The following is a 25,921-nucleotide window of genomic DNA, read 5'->3' as shown; positions in this document are numbered from 1 at the left end:
AAAAAGAAACTACAACTATGGCACAATATATACAAGGATGCCCAAAATAAAACAAGGAACTAGATCATTATATAATAATCTCAAAAGATAGATTTACACAGCGGAAAAAACATCCAAAATAGAAAACAAGCAAGGACATCAAGCTATATTGTCCTTACCCTTCACCTGCTCAGAACTACCTGAAAAATAATCAACAACATGGGGTGAGATAATAATCTCAGCGGGTTCCCTATTTTAAGGGTCCACTCGGTTTTACAAGGTTCTAATCAAAACCTAACTTAAGGCACAAAGGGAAAAAGACTTAAGTACATACAACTTGCAATGAATGGAAACATGTCTCTTGAGTTCATAAACTTAAACAATCACTAATTGAAAACCATATCAAGGTATCTTTCCCCGGAAAGCCCTACATCTAGGGTTATCGATGCGGGTCACAGATCCTTGTATCATAAGTATCTTTCCCCGGAAAGCCCTACATCTAGGGTTATCGACACGGGTCACGAATCTTATCATATACTTTGACATACGCATGGATTTCGGATTATAAAGGATAACATCCACCTTAAGAATCGTCGCTTCTTATGGGACACCAAAATACATTTCAAGCCTTTTACCCATATGGGATTCTAACCCATCATGAGATCCACCGCCTTTGGGAATCAAACCCAAGTCATTCAAGTATCGATGTATACATCCTAATTCTTACTCTACATAAGCATCGCAACTTGGGACGACACAATTAAGGGTTTTTTTCCGACTACATGATTAAATAAAATACAACATGATTGTATTCGACAATCATAAGGTGATCACATTCGCCAATATTCCCATCATCAACACATGTTCCATATAATGCCTATCATTAATGGATAAATAACTACTTGCCCATGATACACACTGAGGTATCATTGTGTACAAGATTTTCCATCTAAGTTATTCATCAATTATCTTTCTAATTCATTCAATTAGTTTGCATCTAGGGTTTTCCTCACCAATCATTATGATTTTTCAATCATAATATCACATTCATACAACAATTAAAACATAACATACTCATCATGCTATATATATGAAATATAGTTGAATAAATGATAATTACATACCCACATATCATATGGAAAGTTATATGAACCTTAGGATAGCTTAGGAACCATAGAAACATGATTTTTGCAAAAACTAAAGGCTGCAATTGATTGCACAAAACCCACAATCGATTGCACCAAGTTCCAGAACTCTCTGTTTCTAATTTTGAAAAGAATAATTGATTGTCAACACATTGCAATCGATTGCACTGCTACAGATTTGTATTTTTCAGCTTTTTGTGAAGAAGCAATCGATTGTAAGACAGTGGCAATCGATTGTCACTGTGTGTTTTGTCAAAAAAATACCTGCTGAAACATGTTTCTATCCATTCATAACCATCCCTAAGTTCATCTAACAACAATCATCCATAAGACACAAAATTTTCATTGTATAATACACCAAAATCCATCATTCTAACAACAACAACACTCAATCATATTCAACAACAACAATCATAGAAATTTCACATGAATAATGGAAGAAAACATAACAATGTGTCAAGAATCACCATTCTCTATCTTATGTTCTACAAACCCTAACTTCTACAATCACATAGTTTCTACCTAGAACCCACCTTTGAAGAGAGGAAGAGAAGTTGTTGAGAAAAGATTATATGAAAAGATGATGAAGATCCAAGCTTGTATGTTGCTCCAAGTTTCTTCTTCTTCTTACCACAAGTTTCTCTTTCTATCTCTCTAATGTTGTTTTACTGATACATAGAAATATCACTTAGCGAGGCATTTCAACATGTGGTTGTGGATTGGTCAAGGAGTGTGAAATATGTGGTCATGTTCTTTCTTTTTTTTCCTTTCTGCCAACCTTTGAAACATCAAAGCTATATTAATTCAACCCCACACAACTCCAAACAAGACTCTTTCAACCCTTTGAATAGGGTAATAATATTGTTTTTCACTTTTCGTCTTGTAATAAATTTTAAAGAAAGAATGGGATAATTAGGCTCAAATGAGTTTTCAAACAAGGGATGATATTATTCAGGGTTGACTTTTTGGCTAACTGACTAAAAAATAAATAAAACAAAAATAAGTTGTCTTTATCATATCAGTATGCACAGGTGAACAAAAAGCTTCAACAAGAGTCAATTAAAGTTCTAGAGACTAACAGACATGAGTGAAGCACACAAGAAAGAAAAAGATGGATTTTTGAATGTTATCCATTATTATGCTCAAAATCTTATAAGGTAAATTATCTATCATAAATGATGCACAATTCAGCATTCAGTCCTACTTATCACACTAAGAATGCACAATAAATTAGTCACATCACACCACGAGTCTCTAGCAAGAGAAGGGAGAAATTATTTATGCTTACAACCCAAAAAACCAACGAAAAAGCATGTGTGATTTTTTTAGGAAAACAAAACAGCAAAATTAAATGAAGAAAAGAAAACAAGAAAAGTAAATGACATCCCCCCACCACATACACACACACACACACTTAAAACACACATTATTATGAACGAAAGAAACAAGCATAAAATAAGAGAGAGGAGAGAGATGAAAGAACACACCCGAGGAGTCAATGCGGATAAATGACTAAATAAATAGTCTTTCCTAGTGATATATCTTCTATAGTTTCCTCTTTCAATGTGAGGCTCTCATGGAATAACTTGAGGCAGTGTCCATTGAATTTGAAATTTTTATCAGTGCCTTCACTTTTTATTCGAAGATCAAAAAACACTCTTCTATAGGGAAAAGTGTCGAATGAGCAATTGAAAATGGTATTCTTTTTGTACTTTGATGCAATATAGATCTCGTTTTTTATAACATCCAAATTCAAGGGGTTATGTCGCATTTGGGGTTGCCTCACTACTTTTGCTTCACCTTCAAATAATATTTTATGCATAGACATGGACGGTCTAATATCAAGAATGTCATTCATTGTCCATCCAATTCCTTTCTTATGTTCCTGCAATAACTGTAACAAATTTTGCTCCTGTTCAGATTCAAGTTTAGATGAAATTACGACAAGCAAATTTTCATTAAATTCTAAAAACACAACGTGTAACTAAAAATTGTAGTTTATGGAAGCGACACTCGAATGTCGTATCACAAAGACTCTTGTATTGAATTTTACCAACTAAAAATGATGGAGGTTTTAAGGTTTAGGTTTCAAATAGAATAACAGTAAAAAGGATTTGATTACGAATAAGCTAAAACGACTAATCCTACTGATTTAGGATCCAACTTATCACTGGCTATTGTAAATCCAATCCTCTAAGTGGCTCCGATTCTATTCGATTATGAGATAAATTAGACAAGCTCTATCATTATCATGTGAATTATGTTCATGTTTACTGCATTAAGCATGACGATTTAAAGATTAGGCGGAGCTAATGAATAAGTTAAGTTAACACGCGATTACAATCAAGAACATGCATACAATCAAATTTAATCAACTCTATCATATGAATATAAATAGAATTAAGAAAACAAAATCAATCAAATTAAGAAAATGAATTCATAGGCAGAATTGAACATAAATCTAAATTGAATTGGAATTAAAATAACCTCAAAGCAATGGAACCCGTAATCAGCGGAATTTGCCTTCAGGATTAGTTCTCTATGAAAATTATACAAAGCAAGGAATTTTGTGAATAATGAATTGGTGAATGAATAGTACCGTAGCTGCTTTTGTTTAAAGGAAACAAGGAATTAGGGTTTTAATTCTAACCGGGTCGGAAAACATAAAAATCGGCCCAAAACTTGCCAAAACTAATTATTTTATTTAAGTCTGAAGCTAAAACGATTTATTCGAGTCTTTTGCATTCCTAATATTCTTCTGACTTCAATATTAAACTTTTAGCTTATCCTCTTAGCTTTCCAACTCCTATTAGAACGTGTTAATCTGATTCTCGTAGCCCAAGTTATGACCTGCGAAGCGAGAGGGTGTAAATAGTTGTTTATTTAGAAAATACCATACGGAGTTAAAATAAATGTAACAATAAACTAAGTTAAAGAAACACACTAAAATAGTAGAAATAATAAAAGGCACTCTAGAATTGTTGCAACATAATAATGAAAGAATATGCATGAAAATACACTAATCACATACTGCATAGGAAAGTAAGGTATATAACTTAGCACTGATTGTGAAAGTGCAATTCTTCCTACCAAGCTCGGGCATTGATTCTTTCAAAACTTATGCGTTATTGCACCTATTTAGTAATATTCTAAAGCATATTCATATAACTTCTATCATGGATAACGTTTTCCCCAAGATACTTGCTCAAGCTCTAGGATTCTCTGAAGACTTGCGCTACATAATCTCTGGCCGAAATTGGAAATTATTATTTCTTGAGAAATAAATTTAAGTCTTATTTGTTTTAATATTTTGACTCGAGGCTTGATAGAATTCGTTCAGACAATGTTTCATGCAATAAGCCTGCTCTATAGTGGCATCTGCAAAAAGAAGAGGTCATCTACAAATAGAAGGTGAGAGACCCGAGGTCACTCACGCCCTACGCGTATAGGCTTCCAATATCTTGCATCATCCTAGCCAACAATAATATCCAATAAATAATACATACTAATAACAAAAAGATAATGAGATAGGGGTTTACCTTAGCGAGTACCGCTAGAGGAAGCTAAGTTATCATGTCTGGCCCCATTCCACAAAATTTTGAAGGCTGAAGAGGAAATACGATGATAAATTAAATTAATTAATTCTTTGGGAAACTTAAAATCCAAAAGACATTAGTTGACAAACTTCCAATTCCATATGTAATAGGATTTCTCCATATCAATCTTTATCGACATAAACACCTTTTGGTTTTTCATTCTCTTCATCATATGGTTCATCTTTTGGACTATAATAATATTACGATAAATATTTCTCCTTGGGATAAAGCTAGATTGATGCGGAAAATTATATTATTTAGCAAATGCTTCTCACTATTTGCTATAATTTTAATAACAAGTTTATAGATCATATTGCAAAGGTAAATAGGGCGAAACTGCATGAGAAACTCCAATTGGTTAGTTTTTTAAGTGAGCACTAGAAAAGTATTGTTTGTTGAACCGATCAAAGAGGGATCACTCCAAACCCTACTAAAGAATTGATGTAAGAACGACACCACAATATTCCAACAATATTGGTAAAAATGAGCGAGGAACCATCTTCATTTGGGACTTTATGAGGAATCATATAAAAAAGATCAGTCTTGATCTCTAACTTGGACACAACAATGTGCAAGCTTCTGATGATCATCCAAGTAAGTATGATAGGAGAAAAAGGAAACTATGGGATCCCTGGTCTCTTGGTCTTTCTTTAAAATCTGAAGAAAAAAAATGTTGCATAGACATCCCTTTCATATTCTCTATGTCACATTCCTAATCTCTATTTGCATCTCTAAGAGCCATTATTTTATTCTTCCTTCTACACACAATGGTCTTTGAATGGTAATACTTAGTGTTCATATATCCATAAGTAATCCACTTATCTCTCGAATTTTAAAACCAAAGACCCTCCACAACCTCATGATATCTACTATATAGCCATAGTGCACACTATTTTATTTGTCATTCAACCTAGTCATGATATTTTTCTTATGCTTGAAGATATTTCCAAATATGTACATGTTCCACTCCTTAATAAGAGTAGGTATATCATCTAACAAAGACACTAACTCCTTCATAGATCTACTTTTCACGCATTCAAGGCCCAAATTTCTCATGCACAAGCCAAGGTGCCTCAAATCTATAGGGAAAATGGGCGGATTAGAAGTTTCCCCCTTCAGCATAATAATGATGGGATAATGGTTCAACTAGATACAAGGAAAAACTTTAGCAAACACTTTGGAAAATTGAGTCTCCAATCAACATTATAGAGGGACCGAACAAGCTTTTTAAAATTATAATATATTTCCTCTCTTTGAAGTTAATTTCAAGTGAACTTAGAACCCACACTGACCACTTCGATCATGTGACACTCATTAATCCAATTGTCAAGCTCTATATGAAAGACCATAGTTTCTAATTTCATATTATGGTGAATTAATATGTTAATTAGACTAATTAGTAAGAATGATATCTTTGGATTAATAAGCAAATGGTTGAATGGACACTTAAGTGATGTTTTAATAATTCATATTCATTCTTATGTTCTCACATAAAAATATCACTATCATAGGATATCTCATTAAACTATTCCTTTCTGTTCGAAAAATAAATTAAGAACAATGACATATAAGAAACTGAGAAAATTATCAAAATGATGATCATAATCACATTGGGATGAATCGGAGGAAGTGTCATATTTGCTTAGTTGCTAGCATAAGAGTCAAATATAAAGGGATTAATGAAATAATGGAAAATTTTTATTAAAAAAGTTAAATGTGAGGCAATAGTAATTATCTTTTAAATCTATTGAATCGATATATATTTGATTTAGAAAAAAATTAATTACATAAAACAAATAAACAAACAACAATCAAGTCTTATCTCGTTAAATAGAATCGATTATATGAATTAAATTTTGCTATAATATTTTATCAAAAATCATAGATTAATTTTCGTCATAATATTCTATCGAAGATCGTGTTTCTATTCAAATCATTAATCTCAATTACAATACCAATCATAACTAAAGGATAAACAATTTTTCTAAAAATCATGTTTTCAAATTGGGTCTTCAAAAGTACTTTATTTTTTTATCAAGTAGTTTAATGGATGATTTTTTTTTAAATGAATAAAGTGGAAAGTCGCTGATTCGAACTCACATCTATCAAATATGATAAATATTAGTACAAACTAAAATAACATCGTAATATTAATTGGTTGAGTTAAAGGTTTATTCAGATAGCATTGTCTAAACAAATGTATAGATGCAAAATATAATGCTTAAACGTGATTATTAATTGAGTTGGAAATTTATATGGATAGTATTATCCAGACGAATATATAGGGTGCATTTAGATTTTACTAAAAGAAATAATTTTAGAAATGCGTATGATTTGAAAGATATATGTAGGGTGTAATGAGTATTAATATAAATAATAAAACTAAGTATACACTTATGTAGTGTCTTTATGTGTGTATTTCCTATTAGTTCTACATGGCACTTGATGAAGAGGGATGGGCCCGTGCCATGCCTGGCCACCCTTGCTCCGTCCTTATTGTGCTTATGTTCAAATTAATGCAACAAGAGCTTAAGGTTTGAAACGTTGAAGTGTTTGGTTCACTGGATTTGAGTTTGATTAAGTGGTTAAAGAGTTAAATGTGATTGACAAACTGTTACACAAAGTTGATCCATCATCGAAGGAGGAGCTGGCTCTTAGAAGGAAGAATATTTCTTGTGATTTATGGAAGGAAAATATCATTTGCCAAAAGTCTAGGATAAGATGGTCAAAGGAGAGGGATCTAAACACAAAATTCTTTCCTTCATATTTGAAGGAGAGAAGAATGAGTAATACAATTGTCTTTGTTCGAAAGGAGGGGGAGGTTGGTTTGAGGATGTGAAAGGTGTGAAGGTTGAGGTGAAAAGAAAATTCAAAGAAAGGTTTTATGAATATGGTAGTATTGGTCAACTTCAAGGTAAAACGTGGATTGAGGCAATGAGACCCTTTGTCCCCTTTTCTTTTTGTGTTAGCAGTGGAAGGATTAGCCTGCCTAATCAACAAGGCTGCATGTATAGGTGAGTTTGAAGGATTCCATTACAATAACTAGATTGAGCACAAGATTCTTCGGTTCTCACACGGTCATCTTAGGGAAAGGAAGTTGGGAGAATTTGCGGGGTATAAAGGCGGGGTAGTCCCTTGAGGCAAAAAAAAACTTCTCAACTTAGTTGAAAGATATTCATTTACTTGGAAGGAATTTTTCTTTGGGTCATGACTGGTTCGTAGAGAACACTTCGAACAAAGTAGGTGTTGGAAACAAGATTTTGTTTTGGAAATACATGTGGTTAGGAAGTACGTCGTTGAGGTACTCCTTTCCAGTTTTGTTTCAGGTTTGTACGAACATAGATGTTGTGTAGGCTGGTGTTGGAGCTTGGGTGGACAGAAGCTGGAAGTGGAATTTTAATTTTGCAGTTGATTGTGACAGCTCTGAAGCGGTGGAGCAAAGCATAGAATTGGCGAAAATTTTAAAAGGAATCTTGTTAACTCCTGATTCTGTTGATGTTTTCCGTTGGAGGAATAATGTCGATGGTGAGTTCTTTGTTAAGAGCTGTTATTTAAAGTTAAATTTGGTTGCAGAGGAAGACGAAGAAGAGATTATAAAAGCAGTGAGACAAGTTTGGATATCTAAAGTGCCGTCTAAAATAAAAAAAAATCGCATGGAGAGTTTTGTTGGATAGAATTCCAACAAGAGTTCAGCTTGCTAAGAGAGGAATGGTTCATAGTTCTCATGATAAGGTTTTTGTGTGTTGTTTTGAGGAAGATGAATTTCTTTCCCATTCATTTTTCCATTGTGGCTGTAAGAAGGAAAGTGAAGAGGTCGAGGGCTAGTTTTATCTGGATGGCTACGATTTAGTGTTTGTGCTTGATCAGGAATGCAATTAGGTTCAACAATGTTATTACTTCAATTGATGATGTTGTGTCCAATATTAAATTTTTGTTTTGTTTTGGATTGCCTATAGTGGTAAACATAGAGTGAGTTTCAATTTTTATGATTGGTGTAAAAGTCTTTGGGACTTCATAAACTTATAAGATTTGTTTGTGTCGTGGGTTTGGGTACTCTTTGTGCCCTTTCAATATATCTTGGCTTATCAAAAAAAATTATTTTAATAAACTTTACTATTAAAGAATCAAGAGTTCCACATTTTAGGAGTATTTGTACAAGACAAAGGTGATGCATAGTCTATTCTCACATCTGTGCTACGAAAGTAACTTTTGTATGTTCTTTGTACAGAAAGAACAATCTCAGAAAAATGGTAGAGCTATTAGACTCGATCATATCTATATCTCTGTATGCTTTCAAATTAACCCGAAAAATCCAGGTGTGCACAACTAAGTCTTGTAGCAAAAATGTCTGTTTTAGTTGCAAACTTGCTGTCACCGTATTCCCAAGCTCCTGCAGCATTTCAGTTGAGAGGGGGAAATAAATCAAACTTAACATACATGTAATGCTGTAGTTGGCACCAATTACGCATACCTTGGATTCAATATTGTACCAACTTCACTGATGCAACCCTCACTCCCACTATGAATTTGCTTTTCTCCAAATATAAAGGGTTTTACCTGCATCTTTTTTCAGCCACATTCAATATTTCAACGTCTATGATATATTAATTTAAAAGATGGATATTAAAATCATTCATAGGGTGCCATTTTTACCTTTTGGGCCAGATGAAAAGAAGTTCCGATATTTTCTTTCAAATCCTGCACTCAAAACAAATAACTCAATATGACAGAGTAATGAAAAATAATCCAAATTTCTCATTAAATTCAAAACTATAGAAGGAAAACCTTGCTGAACATAGTTGCCTTGTCTCCGGATCTTAGGGACAACTGCTAACATTTCATAAAAGAAGAATGAATGAGAATTGTGAAATTAACTATCTATATGAAGTGAAGAATTTATCAAGCAAAATGGCCCCTACTAAACTCACCTTACTAAAAAGATCAGTTGGTGGTGGGTTATGCTGAAGCCTCTTTTCTGTACGAAAATTAAATTCCTGCATGAATCCAAAGTAACATGTGATCCCGATAAATTTTTCTATCAATGATGACAAAGTGATAAACCAACTCACCGTAGGCACAGTGACTTCCTGCTTAATGTTGCGGAAAACACCAATATCTCCTTTACTTGAAAGTATCTGCACAATATGAAGTTGGAACGATCGAATCTTGAGCCAACAACGTATAGTTCATTTCTAGCAAAACAGAAGTCTAAATATCTTCTTCCTAAGTTTATATAAAGTGTCACATTACCTTCTTATTAAATGGCCGGGCTTTAAATTCGTGTCCACTGTCCAATACACTGTTCTTTGGAGCACTCGTCACGAATGGCCTGTGCACGGATAGCAATTCGAATTAGCATTATTGTTTAACGGATTATCAAGTATGAACTACTATCATTTATCATGGTCTTTGTTACCTTCTCAAATTCCAGATTCTATTTTGTGGAGCAGAAGCAGTAGGATGTTTGTCCGAATCCTGCAAACACAAATGAGGCATTGAGAATACAAAATGATGCAAGAAAAACACAAATGTTACTACTTCAAATTATATCAACTAAACTAACCTGATCAGAATCTTTGCACGGAAGTGTATATGATGAAGTAGAAGATTTGTGCTGCACGGCCCTCTCCAATGTTTTGAGGTGAAATTCCTTTAGAAGCAATAGATAAAAAATTTGAGCTTCTATATAAACAATGTCGAATATTCTTTGGTTCAATCGACATCCAATTATTCACATTTACATGCACACAGCATTTTTCGTTATGTCTAGATTCAGTGTGTAGCATAAAAATCTAGTAATTAGGACAGTTACATCTTTATATTTACTATACTCAGTAAATAAATGAGTAATTTGAAATCCAATGGTTTACAGCATATGCTTCTCTTTCCTCTCTGTTTAAACAAGATAAAATGGTAATAAAACAGAATGAACTATGAAAGTTTCAAGAGCTTACTTGAAATTCTGGTGACCGGACAGGGGTCCTTTTGGGAATTGGTAATGAAGGAGCATTAAGAATCTAGATTATGAACATAAATAGTTAGAAAAGAAGATGGAAAAGACATACCAAAGTTAAGCTAACAAAACTAAATCTATCAGCATAAAATACCAACTTTTCTATTTAACGGCCGTGCTTTGAACTTGGGTACCGCCCGAGTCGTGAGTTCTGCTTCTGCACCATTTTTGGGTCTGGAAAGCACATACAATATCTTTACTTCATTAGATGAGGCAGAAATTCAGCTTCAACAAAGATTTCACCGAACAGCGCATAAACAAACCTAATCCTTTGTGACGTATGAGATGTTTCTATGTCAGTCTCTCTAGGAAGAGTAACATTAAGCCTGGAATGTCCAGAGTTTTGACCAGTAATCTGCAATAATATACGAATTTAAAAACCGCCATCATGTGAAACTTTTTTTGTCACTCAATATATACAAATTTAAAGACCGCTATCATGTGAAACTTGTTTTGTCACTCAATATATATGACCATTTTCCCAAAGGGTTTCCACTGATCTTGCTAATCCAATTTGTAATGGAGACTTTACTTAATAAAATGATTATTTTATAAATTTCCTCTCATAATAGCAGTATTGTATCAGAATTACAATTACAATAATGATACAAATATATGTCATCTGTTTACAAAATGAAGTAGGAAAAGAAAGTAATGAATGGCAAAAAAGTGGTGACAAATATATGGCAAATTCTCAATCTAACCCCTCCTAAAACGCAGGGATGACCGGAAGGGTGATTCCGGTAGTGTATTTTGATATAAAATAGACTACCAGAAGTACGCTTCCAGCAGTGTATTTTGACATATTTAAACATATTTACACTTCTGGTGGATTGAGAAACTGTCCAAAACTATATGGTAATGGGACACTATGAGCACCATGCAAATCATATGAAATGTAATTGGAAGGTTTGCACAATCTAATACTAATAAGTACTAGCAAAATGCATTACGATTCATACCTTCTTAGGTGCCTTGTGGACAAAATTAGGTTGCTGCTTCACATCATCAACCTGTCACAGGAAAGATATGGCAAATATTTCAAATGCCATCTAAAATGAACAGAAAACCGATGGTATTGTTAAAGGCTCAACTAACTTACCATTTATCTAATGGTTCAAGTATATACATGCTACAAACCAAACATGAGGTCAACTTTAATTCTAATAATCCATAGTTTATCAAATCGTTAATAACAAAATGTATCACTAGGCTCTCATAACTTAAAGCAATTCTGATTCCTGGAAATAGAATGCAATCTTGATCAACATTTTCATAAATGATATCATCAACAAAACACAATAGCCAATTAATTAGGAGTTGAACAAAATTTCACAGCACCAAATATGCTGATTATATGATAAATTCCCGTGTCTGGCATATATCTAAGTGGTTCAAGCAAACAAATATTATATCTGCTTCTTCAGAGGAAGAAGGGTCTACAGACCTTGCGCAAGAGACCACCACCCTCTAACTTCTGCCGCTTGGCAGCTTGATTCTCTATCATAGTAGAGTTAGCTAAATTGATCTCCTTTTTATGAGCTTGAAACCTGAAAATAATGGAATTCGCAGATGATGTAAGGAAATGTAGGTCATTTGGCATCCATGGATTCAATAACTTCTTCCATACTAATATCAGAGGCCAGAGCCCAGAGCTTCAAAGAGTAAAACTAAAGAAACAATGCAATAATACAACATTTAAGGTAGAAGACTCTATGAAACATTTTAAACACTTGCAAATTAATCTGTTAATCATGTATTGCTTAACTCCTTGGTTATCCCTAAAAGTTCCTTCAACAATCACCTTGAACCAACTAATTGAAGGGGCCGATTTTGCTTAGCCAAGTGACTAGCGGTAGGTTTCATCAGCGTTGATGGACCCTTCCTCGCCGCATATTTAACTTTAGAATTCAAACTTTCACCAATTGTCTTGCTATTAAATACCATTCCTGGAAACAGTGAAAAACACATATCAAGTTCAAGGAACATGAAATGTTGAAATACATAATTCAAATGCACAATGTAATGAATTATCAGAAGAAAAAAAAAGTAAAAAACAACTACACTTCACAAATCACAGTAATTATTGAACTGATGACGAAGGAATATAAGATGCAATGCCACTATCAACATCAAACTTTAACTAAGACTAATTTCCGATCGGACTAATTACCTGGTGGTTGAGTAGCAACATTTTGGTGAACTTCTCCTAATAATCCAGAGATTTTGCCATTCCCACACATTGATTTCGAACCTGTCAAACAGAAATAAGATATATTATAGCACAATTTGAATGTAAATGAAAATAATAATAATAAATTTTAAAATTTTTTTTGAAGAAGATACATAATAATACCAAAATGCTGAAGAAAATTAGGTTTGGGATGATGAACAATGCTTGTATTTGTAACCGGAACCTCCTCTGTCATCAATAGATTTGCCACAACAGCTGAAAGTGAAGAACAGCCATAATTATCAAACAAATTCAATGCAATCGAAAGAGAAAGAGGTTGAACGAGAACGAACGAGAATGATCATAGGTTGTTGCAGTATGGAACCAGCGTTCAGCTCGTAGAGATTGAAGCAGAGTTTCTTGCGCAGTGAAATCGAAGAAGCAAGGAGCATCAAACTCATAACTCATGTCAATTTCATCTTCAACAAACTCTTGGTTCTCTATTTCCATTTGCTTCCACATACCAGCATTACTTTCCATTTTAGGTTTTCGCGTTCAATTTCATCAACTTTGCATTTTCCCTTTCTAATGAAGTATTAATTGATATATTTAATATACAAGAAATCGTAATTTACTCGTAAAATAGCTTAAACTTGAAAGTCTAATAATGCTACCATTGGTTTGCTCATTTTGTTTGTTTTGTTGCACCGGGAGCTGTGAGGGGGTAATAGAAGTGTGTAACGACTAGTAACGATACAAAATTTGAATTGTGTGGATAGTTGGACGGATATGCCCTTGGATATTGGGAAGCGATGCATTAGGCTTTGTTTGTGGGGTTACTGATCACGTTCTGGATAGGCACTGTGCATCACTGCAATTTCGGCGCTTTCGCCATTTTTTTCCGCTATCCTTCCAATTCCAATACTGTCCCTAATGCGTCATAACTTGAGCAAGGTAACACATAGGAAAATTAGAAATAGCTCAATTTTCAATATTTCAATATCAAAAATTATAATCTCTTTTATTTAATATAGTGTTTATGAATTAATATAAAAGAGAAAGTTACAAGTCCGATTGACATTTGTATTTGGACAAATAGATCAAATTAATCCAATTGACATATATGAATTGATATTTAAAATAGGCCTCTATGTGTTGCAATTTTTTTTAAAATATTACTCCCTCCGTTCCTTTATAAGTGTCACTTTCTTACAAAAAAAATTTATTTCTTTTTAATTGTCACTTGCAAAGTTTAAGGTAGTATTAATTGCAATTTTGTCAAAATTACTCCTAGATAATGATTGCAGAGAGAAAAAAAGTAAAATGAATGTAATAAATAATTAAGGGTATTATAGATAAAAAAAGAATTATTATTTAAAAATTAATAATAATGATTAACTTCCTTGGTATGGATAAAAAGTTAAAATATGATACTTTAAAATGAACGGAGGGAGTATATTTTAGGGTGAAATATGTGAGAAATTTTTATAAATAACTATAAATTCATGTCTATTTTCTTTAATATAAGTTAAGCTACCGTGACAGTCAACATTATAGTTGACTAAAAATGTGTTATAGTAGGGTGGTCTCAAACCTCCCTAATTTACTTTTTAGGGGCTTTGGATCATGTTGGTATTATTTCTTCATGATGCTATTATTGTTTCTTCATAGTTTTATGCGTGTGAACATGAAAAAAAATGCAAAGCTCACGTAGAACATTAATTACATGTTATTTTTATGCTTGTATCAGAGTTTTATGTGACCGCTTATAAAGAAGAAAGCAACAAATAATTTTGACAAAAGTAATGTTTAAGGAAGCATAATTAGGAGAAACGATTTCTCCTTCCCAATTAACAGTAAAATACTCGAGTTCATTGGATCAATTGTTACTGTTTTTTTCAAATGTGGTGTCGTTTTGGATGCACGCAAGATATTCCATGTTATGCATGAACGAAGCTTGCAAGCCCTCTCACTCACAAATAAAAACACAATATACACAATGACAAACATATTGAAAGTTTCTAGTTGTTAGAGAGTTTATAAAACTAAGCTCATATTATTTGAAAGTTTCTAGCTGCTACAAATTTACAGTTAACAATGTAATGCATACAAAAAAATGTGAGATAGTTCTTAACTGCGAAACTTTCAATATGTGAGACAGTCATGCAACTTTTGAACAACTGCGACGAAATCTGGAGATCCGAGAGTTTCATCGTTGCCATGGCAAAATCTTGATGGAACAAATTAGGATTATATGCATATTCATGAACCCAATACTTGGTTTTTTCGCCTTCCATTACCTGCTGATCAACATAGACCATTCCTTTACCTTGCAATAGGTTGCGGTGGTATAATATTCCGAAATTTGATACAGATTTCTCAGAGTCCATAGTGATTTCCCATTGCTCTTTATTAAGGAAGGTGATGTATGAAATGTGTGTGCTAATGTTGAACTGGACAATCATCAGTTACATTGCATCTTGATCTTAGTACATTTAGAAATAAAGTCTCCAAAGAAGGGTCATGTTCATTAGTTCCCCTGAAGTTATAGAGACGGTTTTTGAAGAATTTGCAGTGTATTACACCAATGTTGAAGGCTGCAAGGATTTGAGATAAATCAGGATAGGGTGAAGGAAGCTCATATGTTGTAATGTCAGCAAAAGATTTGGAACCATTCCTCTTTCCTATATTCAAAGGATAGAATGGACCACCAGCCAGAACAACACAATCTCTTGCAGCAAGTACAACAATATCATCACAAGAAACAATTCCATGACAGGCTTCTTCGAGATTGATTTTATGGTTTCTATTACATCAAATCCTTTGAGATTTCCATTGGAAGGTGACTCTTTCTCTGAATCAATGTAATCATCACCATCTAACAAAATAAAAGCATCACATCCCTGAATGAAGCAATCATGAAAAACGTGACGAATAAGAGCTGGAATCAATGAAGGATTAGTTTTGTGAAGACAGTGAATTGTAGAATGAACGATGCGTTCAGCATGGGGACAAGAATTGCGGTAGAAAACATATTGAAGAAGATATTAAGAATAGTGATTGTTGCAACATATAAAGAAACTAACCCACTTGAAAAAGAATGCAAGGGAATGGTGTTGATGAAATTGAACGTGGTGTTGTTGGTGATTTATTTGTGTTGATCGAGAGAGAGTAAAGGCACAATACAAGAATCATAAGGTTGAGCTTGGGTAATATCAATGGCGTCATCTTCTTCTTTTTCTCTTTCAATTGCAGTCAAAGGCACAATGCAAGAATCATGAGATTTATCTTGGTTTCAGTTATTTTAAGGAGGTTGGTAACTCCCATAATCTAAATCTAACATCTTTTAGCATTTTTGTCACTCGGTCACTGCCACGTCAGCTACCCTTTGTTAGAGAATCAAATTAATCGTATTTACCTTTTTCATTTAATGTTATTAGAAATGATATTTTTGGTCATTTGTGGAACACAAAGAGTATCGGGTAAATTAAACAAAGATGCAGAAGTGCTAAGTGAAAGAGTTCCAGAGTTAGTGATTCGCAAACCTTCGCCACTGCCCATGAATAGTTCGTCCGGGCCATTGTAGGGATAATGGAGGGAGAGTTGGTCGAGGTCAGTGACAACGTGGTGCGTTGTTCCGCTGTCGACGATGTAGTTTTGAGATGTGGATGCAGCGTTGACAGTGTGAGCCTGGGGTGGGGGTGGTTCTGGGTAGTGTTGGAGGACGAGCATTTGGATGCTGTTGGCGGAAGAGAGGACAGTAGGCAACGACGTGGCCCGTTTCACGGCACCATTGGCATTTACCAAGAAATGGCCGAGCTTGTGGCGGGGGAACCATGGGAGGAGGGCGAAATTGAGTGGAGGGTGAGCGGTTGGATGGCGGCTGGTGGCGTTGCCGATTGGTGCGTGGACGAGACTGTGCGTTCAGGGCTGTTGCCGGTGCGGCCAAGTTGGTTGCTGCAGAGCGGAGTTCGAGTTCCTTGACAAGGAGCTTTTCGTGAAGATCGTCAATATGGATGGTGGTATCTCGGGCCTTGATCGCATCAACAATGGACTGATAGTTACCGTCGAGACCTTGGAGGACAAATGAGACAAGGTCGTCAGCGTCAACCGGTTTTCCGAGCGAAGCGAGCAGTTCGGCAGTCGAAGTGATCGATTGAATGTATTCAGTGATCGACATAGAGCCTTTTGTGGACGAGCGTAGCTTGGCTTTGAGTTGATTAATGTGGCCCTTTGATGGGTTGGCGTAGGTGCGGGCGAGAATATCCCATGCTTCTTTGGAGGTGGTGGCTCGAGTGACTAACGGAGCGACAGAGGCGTCGAGGGTGCCGACCAGAGCGCCATAAAGGAGTTTATCCTGACGCATCCAGGAAGTAAATGCCAGGTTGGAGGTGGTGACGTTGTCGGCAGTAAGAGTTGTAGGCGGAGCAGGGTGGTCGCCGTTGAGAAACTTGAAAAGGTCATAACCTGTGAGAGTCGCCTGAATTTGCGACTTCCAGGTTATGTAGTTGGAAGGGGTAAGTTTTATGGCGTTGGTGAGGTGCACAATGACGAACGGACGAGCGTCGTCGTTTGGGTTAGTAATGGTTGTGGAAAACTCAGCAGCCATGGTATAGGATTTTGGAGAAGGGATAGGTTTCCAAGATCAGCGGCTGATACCATACAAGTTAAGAATATATTGTGGAAGTTGTTTCTTTCATTAAATTGAGATTTCCTACTTATACACAGTAAATATGACTACAGACCACGTATTCAGCACAAACTAAAGAACAACATTGACTGAGTTTATTTAAATAAATAACATTAAATGAAAAAGGTAAATACGATTAATTTGATTCTCTAACAACCCTTAGAGGAAGAAGATTGCAATGACCAAAATTTTTAAGAGGATCATTATTTGTAAAATTTTATATGAATTAAAATTGAATGATGGGTTATTTATAGTGCCCAAAAACATATTTAATCTTATATTTTAATATGTATATTTTATTATAAATATAGGTGCGCCTTCTACTATTTTTTTCACACATCTTCTCATTTTCTTCTTAATCTTTTCTTCACTTGATCTAACATGAGTAGTAAAAGATATGAGTGTGTTTTTTTTAAATCAAACCTCCGATGAATATGCGTTTTTGAAACATCCAAAATTTCGAGGAACTTTATTCTTTGGTTAGACTGAGACATTAATTATGGTGAAAGAATTAGAAGTATTGAGAGACTTGTTTCGTACATCTCTATTGCGGATGACAATGATAATATTATTGGAACAAGTTTTATTCTGCAACCATCCTTAAAATCTGATGATAACAGTAGTGTAGAGAACAATTTTGTACTCTAACTATTTTTCTAAGTGTGCAAATAACAGAAAACAGATTCTGACTCTGAAGACGTCCAGATTATGAATCAATAGATCAATCAAAAGCGTGTTTACATGGAAGTCAAGTATCTGAATTGTCAAGTCAATGGTTCTGAAAAGAAACTATCTAAAAAGACTATGATTAAGAATATAACTATACAAGCATCTGAGGTCTCAGAACTTTGTACTCCATAGACTATGAAGTCTTATTATCACTAAGTTCTTAAGACAGATTATGAACTCTACTCAAGCTTCATTAACTTGTATATGAAGCCTCTAACTAGCATTTTATATCCAAAAGTCAACGACTGATTAAAGTGGCAGAAGTACAAAAGAAAAATCTATTTTCTATGTAAAGGATTGTACTATGTACCTACGAAGTTTATCACGTCTCATCATCCTCACCAATTATGTGCTGCAAGCGACACTCAAATGTTGTAAAATGAAGTGACCTTCATACAACTGTTAGATTGAGGATATTCCAACTTCACCCTCCAACGGATCCATTTCTCCCTATATAAAGAGGACTTGGAAGCTTGGAATGAATAGAGATACATATACAAGAAAAATATCCAACACTGCATAAGATTGCAAAATGCTCTTGTGTAAAAGAAAAAGAAAAGTCTTTTCAATCTAAGAAAACTATCATGTTTATAAACGTTAGAAAACTTTCTTGTATTATTTCTTAAAGTGTATCATTTGGGTTAAACTTGTGTATCTGCTTATTAAAGCATCTTGTAAATACAACTTTGTTAATCTTAACCCTTGGTTAATTTCCTAGAGAGGCTAAGTTTAGTCATAATTCTCAAGAAGTCATTGACAGTTAGTCTTTGAGTTGTATTTCCTTAAGAGACTAGGTTATGGTCAGAATTCTCAAGAAGTCTTAGATAGTTTATCTTTGTGTTTTTGTAATCAGCTTGATTATTAGATTAAGCCCTTATTGAGAAGGTGAAATTACTCTGGCTGGTGGAGTGGACGTAAGCTTCATTAACAACGAACCAGGATTAAAATACGTGTGTTTTTATGTTTCTCATTATCGTTGTTGTTTGTGTTATTGGGTTGCAAAAGTTGTAAATCCATAAATCCAATTCAACCCCATATTTCTTGTGTTTCTTGAACCTTCAATATGCATCAAAGCTCCAGTTCTGGTTTTTGACTACTTTGTGTCAAACACTTAATTGTATTAGATAAAGATCCATTTTTGAAACACGGGATGACAAATAATGATAAAGATCATTATTCTGCAAAACCTCTTATTTTTTATGGATAAAATTCAACTATTGGAAAGATAGAATATGGAGTTTCTTTATAGGGTGTGATTTTGATCTATGAGATATGGTAATATTTGGTTACACACATCCTACAGGTGAAGATGACACTAAGCTTGAAAGAAGCCAAATGGATGAACAACAAAAGAAGGATCACAAGAATCATCAGAGATCCATAACTATATTGTTAAATGCTATTTCCTACTCTGAGTATACAAATATAACAAATAGAGACTCTGCTAATTCTATATTTGATTCTTTGAAAATGACTCATGAAGGAAATGAGCAAATCAAAGAAGCTAAAACCTTGGTTTTTATCCAGAAATATGAATCTTTCAAAATGGAAAAGGATGCAATGATTGAGGAAATATTGTCAAGATTTTGAACTCTTGTAGTTGGATTAAAAGTCATAGGCAAAGGTTATACCACTTCAGATCATGTAAAGAAAATCATCAGAAGTCTGTCGAAGAAATGAAGACCAATGGTGGCAGCAGTGAAGGTGTCAAAATAGATGAACAAAATAACTTTGGAGGAACTTATAAGTTCTCTAAGGAGTCATGATATTGAACTTGAGGAGGACGGGCCTCAGAATAAATCAAGTTTGTGGCTCTGATATCCAAAGGTAAGTCTGAGAAGGCCAAAGCTCTTCAAGCTGAAGAAGAAGAGTCTGAAGAAAGTTCAGAAGAAGAAGATAGATTGTATATACTATCCATAAGGGTGAACCAACTCTAGAAGAAAAGACAGAAGAATTTCATAGGATACAAAAGACCAGGTGGATAATCTGAGTTAACCTCTGGGCATAAGAAGTCAGGAGCTGGCAAAGTTGTTACCTGCTTTGAGTGCAAGCAGTCTGGACATTACAAAAATGAGTGTCACAAGTTGATGCCTAAAAATAAATTCTTCAGAGAGAAGAAGAAGGTTATTATGGCAACCTGGGATGACTCAGAAGATTTCAGAAGATGAGTTTGAAGAAGAGCATGCTCACATGATGCTGATGGCAAGTGCAGAAGCATCTGACTCGAGATCAGAATCAGATTGAGACCCCAATGAGGTATTCTTTAATCTTACTCGCTCTAAAGTTGAGTATTATCTCGCATAAAATCTTGAAAAGTTTTAGAGTCTTCAGAACAGACACAAGAATTTGAAATGAATCCATATAGGTGACTCTGAAGCCTTTAGTGAGCTGAAGAAATAAAATTTTATTCTGAAAGAACAGTTTTTAGTTCTTGAAAAAAGATAACTCTGCTAAAAAAAAGCAAGAGTAAAGAACTTGAAAATGATCTTCTTTCAAAAGCTCTTATGGATTCTGAAGTTGTCATAAAGAAATATGACATGGCTTTTCAAAAATTTATTGCACGAAACATAGACAAAAGCAAAATGACTTCCATGATCTATATAGTAAGTATAAATGGTAAAAGAGGTATTGGTTATGTGCCACCCAAACACTCTAGGGTCAAACCTAATTCTAAACAAAAGGAAACAAAACCAAAAGCTCTATATTCCTATTTCACTTATGGGCACACACATGATTATGCTGCACAAAAACCCCAGGTTAAAAAACTCTGAGAAAACTAACAAGAAAGGATCCAAAAAGATATGGGTAGCTAAAGATAAAATAATCTATGTTGCAGACATCCTTAGTAGCAGAGTTGAAACACCAATCATGATACTTGGACTCTGGATGCTCACATCACATGACGGGAAGAATACATATGTTCTAAAGTTTAGAACTTAAGTCTAGAGGCACTGTAGGTTTCAGAGGCATTCAAAAGGATAAGATTATTGGCTCTGGAACTATTGATAATGGCTATCTCCCTTATATTAATAATGTCTTATTAGTTAAAGTATTAATGCATAACTTGTTATCCATAAGTCAATTAAGTGACAATGGTTATGATATTATATTTAATAAAAAATCTTGCAAACATGTGAGACAGAAGGATGGCTTTGTACTCTTCAATGGCAATAGGATGAACAACATTTATAAGATTAGACTTTCTATTCTAGAAAATCAAAATGTTAAGTGCCTCATATCTATGAACGAAGAGTAATGGACTTGGCATAGACGGTTAGACCATGTTAGCATGAGAAGCATCTCAATGCTTAACAAGCTGAACTTAGTCAAAGACCTTCCAAATCTGAAGTTTGCTTCAGTTGCTCTTTGTGAGACATGTAATAAAGACAAGCTTTTTCAAAGTCAAAAATGTTGTTTCAACCTATAGGCCTTTAGAGCTTTTACATATTGACTTATTTGGGCCTATGAAAACGACCTCTGTTAATGGTAAAAAGTATGGTTTAGTCATTGTTGATGACTACTGCAGGTGCACATGGGTTAAGTTTCATAAACACAAGGATGAGTCACATGTTGTGTTTGCTATCTTCTGCTCCGAAGTATAAATTCTTTAAGATTATTAAAGTCAGAAGTGATCATGGTGGAGAATTTGAAAATAAATACTTTAAAAAACTATTTGATGAACATGGCATTTCCCATGATTTCTCTTGTCCTAGAACTCCTCAGCATAATGGAGTTGTAGAGAGGAAAAATCACACATTGTAAGAAATGGCCAGAATCATGATTAATGAAACTAATGTTACAAATTACTTATGGGAAGAAGTGGTCAAGATAATGTGTTATATTTAGAACAGTACCTCTATAAGACCTATTATGGGTAAGACTCCTTATGAATTGTGAAAGAACAGAAAACCCAATATTTCATATATCCATCCTTTTGGATGTTCTTATTTTATTCTGAATACTAAAGAGAACTAAAACAAGTTTGATTCCAAGGCACAAAAGTGTATCATGTTAAGATACTCTAAATGCTCAAAAGTTTATAGAGTGTATAACATTGAAACAAGAATTGTTGAGGAATCAATTCATGTTAAGTTTGATGATAAGCTTGACCTTAACAAGTCAAAGCTAGGTTAAAAGTTTTACAGATTTAAAGATTTGCTACTCATATTCTGAAGGCAAGGAATCTAAAGTGAAAGATTATGAAGACTCACAACACAAAGCTGCTCAATTTGAATCGGAAGTTGTTGTCTCACCAGCACCTCTAAGGAATCAAACGCAAAGTTCTTCACATCCCGAGGAATTCATTATGGGAGATAAATCAGAACCCATCAGAACTAGATCCTTATTTAAACAAGAAAGTTTTTCACTATGATGTGTGTGGACCTTTTAAAGTAATGTCGAATGGAGGTAATTTCTATTTTCTAACTTTCATAAATGATTTCACCAGATGTATGTGGATTTATCTTATTGAAAGGAAGAGTGAGGTACTCACAAAGTTCAAGATGTATAAATTGCATGTCAAGAAACAAAATGGATACAAGTTTTAAAAAATTGAGAACTGATGGTGGATGTGAGTACACCTCTAGAGGATTCGCAAGATTTTGCAATGAGTAAAGTATAAATGAGGTAATTGCACCATATACACCTCAACACAATAGTATAACTAAGAGGAGAAATAAAAGTATACTTAATATGACCAGGGGTATGTTGAAAAGTAAAGAAATACCAAAGAGATTTTGGGGTGAAACAACTTCGACATCAGTATACATTCTGAACATATGTCCAACCAAGGAGATAGTCGAGAAGACGCCTTATGAGGCTTGTACAGGACTGAAGCCAAATGTTATTCATCTTAGAGTTTTTGGATCAATGTGTTTCAAGCATATACCTAAACAATTGAGGAAGAAGCTAGATGATTTAAGTCATGCTATGGTGCTCATAGGTTATCATTTGATTGGTGCATACAAGTTGTATTTACCAAATGATGATAAACTAGTGACTAGTAAGGATGTTCTGGTGGACAAAAGCAAAGGGTGGAACTGGACTCAGGAGTCAATTAAACATGATTAAGATATAGTCGAAACTTTGCTTTAAGAAGAATAATAAATTGAAGTCACAACTAATCGAAATGAAGAACCACCTAAGCAGAATGTAAGAAGATCAACTAGAATGAAAACTGAGTTGACAAGGCTAGCTGGATATGAGAGATTTTTAGATCAAGAAATTGATGCAGATGGTGACTTCATAGAAAATGTGATGATGATGGTTGAATCAGAACCATTTGATTTGGATCAGACTATGAAATATTCATATTGGTTGGTAGCCATGCAAGAAGAACTCGGGACAATTGAGAAGAACAAGACCTAGGAGCTTGTAGAAAATTCAATCAAGAAGCTAATTAATGTGAAGTGATTCTACAAGTTGAAGCTAAAGTCAAATGGTGAAATTTCCAAGCATAAGACAAGACTAGTGGGAAGAGGTTTTATGCAAAAACCTAGTATCAACTTCAACAAAGTCTATGCTCCTATGGTAAGGCTGGAAACCATCAGAATTTTTGTGTCGACCACGGCATACAATGGATAGAAGATACATCAACTAGATGTAAAGTCAACATTTTTGAATGGACCATTTGAAGAAAATGCATATGCCAATCAACCACCAGGATTCAAAATCAAATGGCAGGAGCAGAATGTGTACAAATTGAGGAAGGTTCTATATGTTTTGAAGCAAGCCTTGAGGGCTTGGAACAAGAGAATAGATAGATTCATGATGAAAACATGTTTCACAAAGTGTGTTTCAGAACATGGAGTATATGCCAATGATGCAGACAGCGTCAGCCGAATCATTTTATGCTTGTACGTGGATGACTTATTGATCACAGGTGCAGATGAGGCAGAGATACAAAGAGTCAAGTCGAAGCTGATGCAGAAATATGAAATTAGAAAATTTGTTATATTTCTTAGGAATGAAGTTTAAATACACAAGTGAAGGAGCGTTATTCCACCAAAAGAAGTATGCCAAAGATATCTTGAAGAGATTCAAGATGAGCAATTGTAATGCAGTTATCACACAATTGGAAACTGGAGCAAAGTTGAAAAGAGAAATAAATTATGAGTTTGTAAATGCGACATTGTACAAACAAATCATTGGATATCTAAGGTACTTATGCAATACCATACTTGATATTTTTCAAAGTGTTGGACTTTTGAGCAAGTTTATGTAGAAACCACATGAGTGTCATCTCACTACAATCAAGAGGGTTATGAGATACATAAAGGGGACAATCGACAATGGTGAGTTAATGTCAAACGAAAGGAACATGAAGAACAATGTAAAAGTGTATAACTACACTTATTCAAATTTCAGTGGAGATCAAGACGAGAAGAAAGGTATTACAGGCTACATATTCATGATTGGAGGTGCTCAAATCCCTTAGAGCTCAATAAAATAAAGCATTGTGGCTTTGTCATCTTGTGAAATTGAGTATGTGGTTGCATCGTATACAACATGTCAAGAAGCATGGATAGAGATGTTGCTCGAAGAGATCATGGAACCTAAGAAAATGAAGTTGTTTGTAGATAACAAGTCAACTATCAACCTGAAAATCATCTTATGTGTCATGGTCGAAGTAAGCACATAGAGATAAGGTGTCATTTTTTTAGGGATCAAGTAAATAAAGCAAAGCTTGAACTCGAGCATTTCAAGACAGAATGGCAACTAGCTGATATACTCACCAAACCTCTAAAGAAAGTCAAGTTCGATGAGTTGAAGAGAAGCATTGAGATGAGAAGTCTCGAAAACACGAATTAGGTAATTCGTTGTTTTGTAGAAAAGATTGCATTCAACATAGACGTGTTTAACCTAGTCGAAGTAAAGAGTCTAGTAGAAGCTAGTTGTATTCGACTCGGTCGAATACAACATGTAGTTGTCAGATCATGTAAGCATGCATTCAACTGAGTCGAATATTTCAGCTTGTAAGCTTATATATATATATATATATATATATATATATATATATATATATATATATATATATATATATATATAATATATATATATATATATATGTGTGTGTGTGTGTGTGTGTGTGTGTGTGTGTGTGTGTGTGTGTGTGTGTGTGTGTGTGTATGTGTGTGTGTGTGTGAGTTATAAATCAAATGTACAATAACTTCAATTTCAATAGAATTTCTCTCTTCTCATATAGTATCTCTTTTTTTTTCATTCTTCTTGAAACCCTAATTGTTTCAACATTCCAACGGGATGGGCACCCGTTCCATTCATCATCTGTAAGTTTGATTGTTAACCCAATTTCATGTGGGTACAATCACATTATCAATTATGATATTTTCTCTATTTATGCACTTGTGCCGCATAGGCTAAGCCTTGTCACTTAAAAGATCCAAATACGTGCTTGACTTGGATTAGTATTTGGATGGGTGACCTTCTGTAAAGTTTCCTAAAAAATGTGTAAGTGAGGATAAAATATACTGAAAAGGCTCGTGTTGATTTATGGGGTTAGTCGGTAATCTTAAAAGTAGTCACTAAGCCTCATCACTTAAAATACTCAAGAGTTTCTCCTTATAGGAAAAATTATTT

At 34.4% G+C, this 25,921-nt stretch overlaps 1 protein-coding gene across 4 annotated transcripts; it reads right to left on the bottom strand.

Annotated features, from left to right (window-relative positions):
* Window positions 1-8,815: 8,815 nt before the first annotated feature.
* LOC127120688 (protein TPX2) lies at window positions 8,816-13,840 on the bottom strand. Of its 4 annotated transcripts, none has more exons than XM_051051204.1 (18): window positions 13,260-13,840; window positions 13,090-13,182; window positions 12,907-12,987; window positions 12,538-12,682; window positions 12,181-12,283; window positions 11,696-11,746; window positions 10,997-11,088; window positions 10,832-10,907; window positions 10,675-10,737; window positions 10,284-10,370; window positions 10,137-10,195; window positions 9,971-10,049; window positions 9,790-9,855; window positions 9,649-9,714; window positions 9,506-9,550; window positions 9,374-9,418; window positions 9,192-9,283; window positions 8,816-9,110 (listed from the first exon to the last, which is right to left on the bottom strand). In XM_051051204.1, exons 1-18 carry the CDS (start codon window positions 13,444-13,446, stop codon window positions 9,092-9,094), a joined length of 1,449 nt encoding a protein of 482 aa, XP_050907161.1. In that variant the 5' UTR covers window positions 13,447-13,840; the 3' UTR covers window positions 8,816-9,091. The 4 variants fall into 4 exon arrangements, with proteins under 4 accessions (XP_050907161.1, XP_050907163.1, XP_050907164.1 ...); XM_051051206.1 differs by having other exon boundaries at window positions 9,192-9,277; XM_051051207.1 differs by having other exon boundaries at window positions 9,192-9,277; window positions 9,506-9,547; window positions 13,260-13,839.
* Window positions 13,841-25,921: the final 12,081 nt, after the last annotated feature.

Source organism: Lathyrus oleraceus, chromosome 2 (genome assembly GCF_024323335.1).
Source record: "Lathyrus oleraceus cultivar Zhongwan6 chromosome 2, CAAS_Psat_ZW6_1.0, whole genome shotgun sequence".
Taxonomy (NCBI): domain Eukaryota; kingdom Viridiplantae; phylum Streptophyta; class Magnoliopsida; order Fabales; family Fabaceae; genus Lathyrus; species Lathyrus oleraceus.
This window is presented reverse-complemented; position numbering and strand designations above follow the sequence as displayed.

Excerpts from the sequence above, each read along its gene's own strand:
- LOC127120688 (XM_051051204.1), bottom strand. The coding sequence starts at position 13,446 with ATGGAAAGTAATGCTGGTATGTGGAAGCAAATGGAAATAGAGAACCAA. Across the intron at positions 10,196-10,283 it reads CGTGCAAAGATTCTGATCAG|GATTCGGACAAACATCCTAC; the intron begins GTTAGTTTAGTT and ends TTGTGTTTGCAG. Across the intron at positions 9,419-9,505 it reads AGGCAACTATGTTCAGCAAG|GATTTGAAAGAAAATATCGG; the intron begins GTTTTCCTTCTA and ends TTTTGAGTGCAG.